Source organism: Chiloscyllium plagiosum, chromosome 6, assembly GCF_004010195.1.
Source record: "Chiloscyllium plagiosum isolate BGI_BamShark_2017 chromosome 6, ASM401019v2, whole genome shotgun sequence".
Taxonomy (NCBI): Eukaryota; Metazoa; Chordata; class Chondrichthyes; order Orectolobiformes; family Hemiscylliidae; genus Chiloscyllium; species Chiloscyllium plagiosum.
This window is the reverse complement of record NC_057715.1, coordinates 77,146,009-77,155,038: the sequence shown is the minus strand read 5'-3', so window position 1 is coordinate 77,155,038 and position 9,030 is coordinate 77,146,009. Positions and strand designations below refer to the sequence as shown.

Genomic DNA, 9,030 nt, shown 5'->3' with positions numbered 1-9,030 from the left:
CCTGCTGGACAAACTTTCCTCATTCCTGAAGAAGGGCTTATGCCCGAAACGTCGATTCTCCTGTTCCCTGGATGCTGCCTGACCTGCTGCGCTTTTCCAGCAACACATTTTCAGCAAGCAAAATTTCAAACCTGTTAGACAATGTCAAGGGCTGATACTCCTGTAGCACTACCTCCTGGATCATTCATGGTCTTCCCTTGCTCATAAACATAACCTCTGCCCTGACCATTGACCAAATTCAAGGTAGTAAATCCAAGGGGTGTGACAACATCCTGAAACAAAGTATCCAGATAACTCTCTCCCTCCCCGAGATGTTGCAGTGTTCAAAGCTCAGACTCTGGCTCATCAGCTCTGAGCTACAGTCCTTCAAGAAACCAATACTTGCTACAGATGTCAGTCTGAACCGCAATGGGGTCCACCAGTTCCCACATCATACAGGTACAAAACGTCACCTGCCCCTACATCTCTATTTTATTTACTTAGTTCTTACGTTTTTTATTTCCTATTGTCTTTTAAAATTTTAATCTGCAAATATTTCTCCTATTTGCTTCAATCTGAAAGTAATCTACAATATAATATCAAATTAACAGCACCTGCCAACTAAAGAATTTATTGTTTTCCTGTGATGGGCCCCTGATCCTGGGCTTCAATTTGTCTTAATAAAAATACTCTACACTGCTTTTGGCACTGCTGTCTCTTTATAAGGAAAAAATAAGAAATAACTTATTTCTTCTCTGTCATCCTATTCTGCTGCAGATTTGAAGGGAAATGACAAATTAATGCTCCAGGAATAGTGTTTCATCAAAACTGAAAAAAGGTTTAAACAGAATAATGGGAAAGGAATGGCAACATATTCATTTCACATGGCTGTCAATTCCTGCTGCAAAGCAAATGAAAATTGAAATTTGCTACCATTTTAAACTTCTTCTCTCTTGGGTACTTACTCCCACGCTACTTTGCTGAAGATGATGTTCCAGACACTTATCTATCTTGAATAAGCCTGAAGAAAAAGCACAATGCTGCACAAGTTGGAATCTGAAATTTATAAAAAAAAAGTGGTGGAAAAACTCAGCATGTATGTTAGCAATGTGCAGAGGGAGAACGTTTTGAGTCCAATGACTCTTTGGAACCGCAACCCTAAACAGCCCTCTATGATTCTTTTGGCTTTGAGTAATCTATTGTTGCCTCTTTATAAGGACCTCAACTGTTCCACAGTGCCATAGCTTGCTTTCTGCCCAAGTCACCCAGGGAGGGCTAACCTCAACAACATCCAACTTATTCAACTCATGTCACCACGCCATTACCTCGTTGGACACTACCCATCGCTGCCAATTCCCTTCAAAATGTCCATTTACGAATTATGCCTTGCCCTGCACAATGCTATTGTAGATTATTTCATTAACATGTTACTTTTTATTGAAATCTGGTTCAAGATCCTGCATTATATAATAAAGCAGGGTAAATAATTAATGCCATGTAGAGTACATGCAAAAACACAATTTTGCAAATGAAAAATGGCAATGTATCATAAGCAAGGTTGACTCATATGTCACAATTTACAGAAAATTCCAACACTTACCAAAATGGAATTTGAATCCATGTCCCCAGACTATTATCTCAGGCCTCTAGATTAATAATCTAATGACACATGCCAACATCTTGCAAAGTAATGCAGTAACAGTGGAGGACAGCCTACTTATACTTCATTCTCTTTTAATCCTACAGAACTGGAAAGCTCACAATATCTGGAAGATGGCGCATATAGGAGACCAAGTGCTGAATCAGTACCAATTCAGTCATGGAGGAGATGCCACTGGATACTGCATGGATGCTATTGAGATGGGCCATTGGTGATGGTGAAGCTTGAAGCTGAAAAGAGTAAGGTCATTTAATGCCTGTATCCTTGAGTGAAGGGCAAGAATGAGACCTCCACACATTGCATATAGAGACTTATTGATCACTGTACTCTATGGGACTGGCCACACAGATGCACCTGTTAAGTTGTCCAAATTCTCATAATTCTTCTTATGTCTCTGACAGATCTGAAGATGATGATTCACAAAACAGAACACTGCATACATAGCCAACTTCCTCAGTAAAGTGAAGATTGCACAGAACCTGCACCATCACATCCTACCTCAACATCATCTACCAGCACAAATAACCACCTTGACTGGCCAAACTCAAGCCTAGAACATGGTGAGAAGCACACTACCATTGAGCAGGAGGTGGTAAATGCCAGCCAGATTGAGGTTGATCCCTTGAAGTACCTGAACGTATAAAGGTTCAAGTTGTTGATGGCTGCATATAGGAGATTGCAATGGGTTGGTGCAAAAGATCAGGTGATTGCGGAACTCAAATGTCTGAGATTAGTTAACTAGATAGATGTACTCTCCTCTCATACTGGTGCTTTCGCATGTGAAGGCAAATGACTTCTGGCGATACTCATAAAGGCTGAGGTAACACATATTCTTCTTGTTGCCGACCCTCTCTGCCCTTTACTGATTTGATCTTGACTGCTGGGGCTCTTTCGCAGTACAAAGACAGATTGTTTCCATCTCCAGTCATTGAGTTGTTGGTGGTTTGTGCAGCTTCGTCTGCACATCTACTGTACAAATGATGCCAGCAGTTTACTTTTTTTTCTTAGTTTATTCATGGGATGAGGGCATCGCTGGCTAGGCAGCATTTATTGCCCATCCCTATTTCCCCAGACGGCAGTTAAGAGCCAACCACATTGCTGTGAGTCCAGAGTCACATGTAAGCCAGACCAGGTAAGAATGGAAGCTTCCTTCCCTGAAGGACATGAGTGAATGAGATGGGTTTTTCCAACAATCGACAATGGATTCATGGTCATCATTAGTCTCTTAATTCCAGATTTTTAATGAATTCAAATTCCACCATCTGCCATGGTGGGATTCAAACCCAGTGGGATTAACAGTCTAGCTATAATACCACTAGGCCATCGTCTCTGCATACTGGTCCTCTCACAACTTGCACTGTTCCCTGTTGAGAAACGTAAGCCTTTCAATATCAGCCATGACAACTCTGCAATTGGTTGGGCGGCTGAGCATAATTGTCTTAAACATCAACATTTCACCACATTCTGGAGGTGGTAAGATTCACTGCCCACCTCTAAGAATGCAATTTTAAATTGTGCCAACACCTTCTTGTCTCCATTGCCAAATGAAAATCTACCCTCTATTTCACTGAGTGGTTAGTATATAGAACAGCAACAACAAAAACTTGCATTTAAACATCTTTTTATGACATAGTAAAATATTGTAACATAACAAGCATCCCACCCCAATGACCTCAATGCATTCTACATTCATTTTGACCAGTAGATCAGTGAAACAATGTCACCTTCTTTTACAGCCTCAGCTGCACCTGTACCTGTAGTCACCGCCGCTGACATTAAGATCGACCTACTTGGGAGCAAGCCCATGGAAAGCGACTACCCTGGATCAAATCATAGTTATAGAGATATACAGCATGCAAACAGACCCTTCAGTCCAACTCGTCCATGCCGACCAGATATCCTAAATTAATCCAGTCCCATTTGAGAGCACATGGCCCATATCCCTCTAAACCCTTCCTACTCATATACCCATCCAGATGCCTTTTAAATGTTGTAACTGTACCAGTCTCTACCACTTCCTTTGGCAGCTTATTCCACATATGTACCACCCTTTGCGTGAAAACATTGCCCCTTAGGTCCCTTTTATATTTTTCCCCTCTCACCGCAAACCTATGCCCTCTAGTTCTGGACTCCTCCCACCCTAGGGAAAAGACCTAGTCTATTTATCCTATCCATGCCCCTCATGATTTTACAAATCTCTACAAGGTCACCCCTCAGCCTCCGAGGCTCCACAGAAAACAGCCCCAGCCTATTCAGCCTCTCCCTATAGCTCAAATCTTCTAACACTGGCAACACCCTTGTAAATCTTTTCTGAACCCTCTCAAGTTTCACAACATTCTTCCTATTGGAGAGAGACCAGAATTCCAAAAATGGCCTAACCAATGTCCTGTACAGCTGCAACATGACCTCCCTGCTCATATATTCAATGCTCTGACCAATAAAGAAAAGCATACTAAACACCTTCTTCACTTTCCTACCTACCTGAGACTCTACTTTCATGAAACTATGCACCTGCACTCCAAAGTCTCTTTGTTCAGCCACACTCCCAGGACCTTACCATTAAGTGTATAAGTTCTGCTCTGATTTGCCTTTCCAAAGTGCAGCACCTCACATTTATCTAAATTAAACTCCATTTGCCCTCCTCGGCCCATTGGCCCATCTGATCAAAATCCCATTGTACTCTGAGGTAACCTTCTTCACTGTCCACTATACCTCAAATGTTGGTGTCATCCGCAAACTAGGAGAAGGTGAGGACTGCAGATGCTGGAGATCAGAGTTGAGAGTGTGGTGCTGGAAAAGCACAGAAGGTCAGGCAGCACCCAAGAAGCCGGAGAATTGAAATTTCGGGCATAAGCCCTTCATCCCGTCATATGCAAACTTACTAACTATATCTCCTATATTCACATCCAAATCATTTATATAGATGATGAAAAGCAGTAGACCCAGCACAGATCCTTGTGGCACACCACTGGTCACAGGCCTCCAGTCTAAAAAGCAACACTCCACCACCACCCTCTATCTTCTATCTTTCAGCTAGTTCTGCATCAACATGGCTAGTTCTCCCTGTATTCCATGGGGCGGCACAGTAGCTCAGTGGTTAGTACTGTTGCCTCACAGCGCCAGGGACCCGGGTTCGATTCCCACCTTGGGCAACTGTCTGTGTGGAGCTTGCACATCTGCGTGAGTTTCCTCTGGGTACTCCGGTTTCCTCCCACAATCCAAACTTGTGCAGGTCAGGTGAATTGGCCATACTAAATTGCCCATAGTGTTAGGTGCATTAGTCAGGGGTAAATATAGGGTCGGGGACTGGGTCTGGGTGGGTTACTCTTTGGAGGGTCAGTATGGACTTGTTGGGCTGAAGGGCCTGTTTCCATACTGTAGGGAATCTAATCTAACTTCGTTAACCAATCTACCATGAGGATCTTTGTCGAACGCCTTACTGAAGTCTATACATAGGTCATTTCCACTGCTCTGCCCTCATCATTTCTCTTCGTTACTTCTTTAAAACACTTAATCAAGTTAGTGAGACATGACTTCCCATGTACAAAACCATATTGACTATCCATGATCAGTCCTTGCCGATCCAAATACATATAAATCCTGTCCCTCAGGATTCTCTCCAACAACTTGCCCACCACCAATGTCAGGCTCACTGGTCTCTCTTTCCTTGGCTTTTCCTTACCACCTTTCTTAAATAGTTCTCCGGTCATGCACTCAGAATCCGTGTGGACCAGCTGCCAGGAATATTTGCAGACATCTTTAATCTGTTCTTACTATGATGTGAGGTTCCCACCTGCTTCAAGAAGACCTCTACCATTCTGGAGTCAAAATAAAAATCAGGTAACATCAAGCCTTAATGACCACTGCCCGTTCACTCTGACATCCATCATTATGAACAGCTTAGTAATGGCACACATCAACTACAGTCTCTCAGATTGCCTAGATCCACTACAATGTGCCTACCGTCGTAATAGGTCCACGGCAGACACCATCTCCATGGCCTTACATTCATCCTGGAACATTTGAATAACAAGGACACCTATGCGTTCAACTCCATAATTCCAACCAAACCCATCTCTGAAATCAGGGACCTAAAATTCTACTCCCCATCACAACAGGACTCTCAATTTCCTGTTCCAAAGATTGCCATCAGTAAGGATAGGCAGTAACATCACATCCACAATAATCTCGACACCAATGCCCTGCCAAGGCTGCTTACCCAGCCCTTTTCTATATTCCTTATACACTCATGTGTGGCCAAATTCCACTTCAACTCCATTTACAAACTTGCTGAATACACCACCACAGTGGATTGGATCTCAGACAAGACAGAGTACAGGAAAGAGATAGACAGTTTAGTAGCATGGTGTAAAGACAACAATCTCTCCCACAATGTCAGCAAAATGAAGGAGTTGGTCATTGATTGCATGAAGCAAAGTAGAGGACATGCCCTGTCTATATCAATGGTGTTGAGGTGGAGGTGGTCAAGAGCTTCAAGTTCCCCACCATAAAATATCACCAACAATCTATCCTGGTCCAACTATGCCTTTGCTGCAGTCAAGAAAGCACACCAAAACACCACTACTTCCTTAGAAAGCTAAGGACATTTGGCACGTCCACAATGATTTTTACCAAGTTTTATAGCTGCACCATAGAAAGCACCCTACCCAGATGCATCACAGCTTATTATGGCAACTGCTCGGCCCAAGACTGCAAGAAATTACAAAGAATTGTGAACACAGCCCAGTCCATCATGAAAACCAACCTTTTTGCCATTGACTCCATCTACATTTCTTATTGCCTGCGGAAAGCAGCCAACATAATCAAAGACCCCTCCCAATCCGGTTATACATTCTTCCATCCTCTTCCATCAGGTAGAAGATACAAAATTTTGAAAACACATGCCAACTGTGGTTAGTCCACTGTCTTTGTGCCCATCTCTGGCCCAGTTCTCATAATATGGTATGTGAGCAGGTACCAAAATTGGAAGCCCGCCCACCATTTTAAAAAAAATTAACAAGCAACTGAACTTGTTAACAGTGCAATTAACGCAACTAACTCGTTGCCCAACTGATAATACAGGTTGTTTTGTTATAATGTGTGCTGCGTCAATGCAAATTTACTGTAACATGGTTGATGAACAGGGGATGCTGTTTCTAAAGCATGATTTTTCCATTAGTGGGACAGCACAAGAACGCAACCATTACATTAAAGTGAACTGACTATACAATTGTGTGGGCAAACAGAGAAGATCCAGAAGGCCATTTTTGAAAATAACTTCATGGAAAAGGTGACAACGAAAGAGATTATATTGTTTGGAGGTGCCCCAGGCACAGAGAAGACTCCCATTCCAAAATGCTCCCCACTTCCTGTTCCTCTGCTGCCTGACCTTCAAAACACACCAACCCCACATCACTGTAACCTTCCCTTGGGTCCTTTCTTCTTCTTCAAAAAACAAGTGTCTGTTAGAGTCCAGTGGCTCTGTCTTTTTCACTCCAGGATCTACATGCAGTCTCAGCAACATGCAATCAGGATGCTCTCACTGAGGGCTGGAAATTTGAATCTCACCTCCTCAAGGCCACCTTCCATGTAATATCTCCATGGGGTAGCCATGTTGATCATCAGTTCTTGTAGCACCAACTTTCTTTCTATGATGGCAAGCGTTATGATATCTTGCTCCATCATGATCCCATGTTTGGTTTGAAGTGTGTCTACTTCAACACCAGGAACATCCGGAATAAGGTGGATGAACTTGCAGTATGGGTTGGTACCTGGGACTTCGATGTTGTGGCCATTTCGGAGACATGGTTAGAGCAGGGACAGGTATGGTTGTAGCAGGTTCCAGGATTTAGATGTTTCAGTAAGAACAGAGAAGATGGTAAAAGAGGGGGAGGTGTGGCATTGTTGGTCAAGGACAGTATTACTGTTACAGAAAGGATGTTTTGGGACTCGTCAACTGAGGTAGTATGGGCTGAAGTTAGAAACAGGAAAGGAGAGGTCACCCTGTTGGGAGTTTTCTATAGGCCTCCGAATAGTTCCAGAGATGTAGAGGAAAGGATAGCAAAGAAGATTCTCGAAAGGAGTGAGAGAGACAGGGTAGTTATCATGGGGGACTTCAATTTTCCAAATATTGACTGAGAACACTATATACGAGTACTATAAAAAAAGTTTCTTTACTCAGAGAATAGTAAGGGTATGGAATGCTTTGCCTGCAACTGTAGTAGATTCGCCAAGTTTAAGTACATTTAAGTCGTCATTGGACAAGCATTTGGACGTACATGGAATAGTGTAGGTTAGATGGGCTTCAGATTGGTATGACAGGTCGGTGCAACATCGAGGGCCGAAGGGCCTGTACTGCGCTGTAATGTTCTATGTTTCCACAGTTTTGTTTTGAATTTACCTGCTATTGCCACTCCCACCTGTCTAACCTGAGCTGATGCAACTTGAGGTGTCGACCATGTCTTTTCTTCCTTTGGCTATCATCTTATTGCTGTTTGTGGCATCTTGTTGCTATATTTTGGCTATTGTTTTTCCCCAAATTGTAAGAGTGATTACACTTCTAAAACTTAGATTGAATTGACTGTAAAGGATTTTCAGATATCCTGAGATCATGAAAAACCCTAAGCAAGTGCAAATTACAACAGTTGGCAAAAAAAAATCCACTCTCAATTTATTCGGAAAGCCACAAGCTTTCCCAAATATCAAAACAAACATTATTTGATGAAAATTCCATCGCTATTCAAATGATGTGCTTACAGCCTCAAATGTTTGTAAAGGATACAGGTTTGCAATCTGGTACATAACTTGAGCACTGTTCCTCATGATTGCATGGAGCTTCAAGAAACAATCCAAAGCTTCCTCCAGCCTATTCAACTTCTTGTAAGTAAGACCTAAAATTAAAAAGTACAAGTCTTTAAAGTAGTAGCAAATTAAAAAAGTACTGGAGTATTATTGCCTGGTATCGTGGAATAGTGAGATGAAGTAGTAAAATCTTGAAGAAGAATAAATGATCTGATGTGCCTTTTTTTATGTGAACTTATCTTCTGATGAGGAGTTTTGTTTGTAAGCCCTCACACTTTAATTGTATCACTTTTAGGAGGCACAGAGAAACACCATGTGATTTTCTGCAGAGAGGGAGAGTCATTCATGAGTTATTTATAGTGACCTCTTAGAGATCATTCACAGCTGCACAAAAGCTAATCACCTGTCCTTCTCACTGGGGAACAATGGGCTATGACAGCGATGAACCAGTTGTTGAAAAGAAAAAAGGAAAGAAAATTGAGGCATAGCCTCCAAATTACATCATATTATAACCAGTGATTGTGGATGATTGAGGATACCATGAGACTCTTGTTTTGAAATACATTGAGTCTAATTTTTGTTTCAATTAA

At 42.1% G+C, this 9,030-nt stretch overlaps 1 protein-coding gene across 4 annotated transcripts in view; it reads right to left on the bottom strand.

Moving 5' to 3' along the window:
• ift88 (intraflagellar transport 88 homolog) overlaps positions 1 to 9,030 on the bottom strand; it is a 302,741-nt gene that overhangs the window by 40,834 nt on the left and 252,877 nt on the right. For 3 of the 4 annotated variants that reach the window (XM_043691899.1, XM_043691897.1, XM_043691901.1), the window contains one exon: positions 8,421 to 8,529. In XM_043691899.1, the coding sequence (XP_043547834.1) occupies positions 8,421 to 8,529 (109 nt within the window). Of the gene's footprint in view, positions 1 to 8,395; positions 8,530 to 9,030 lie in introns of all 4 variants that reach the window. The other variant, XM_043691900.1, reaches the window with a different exon arrangement.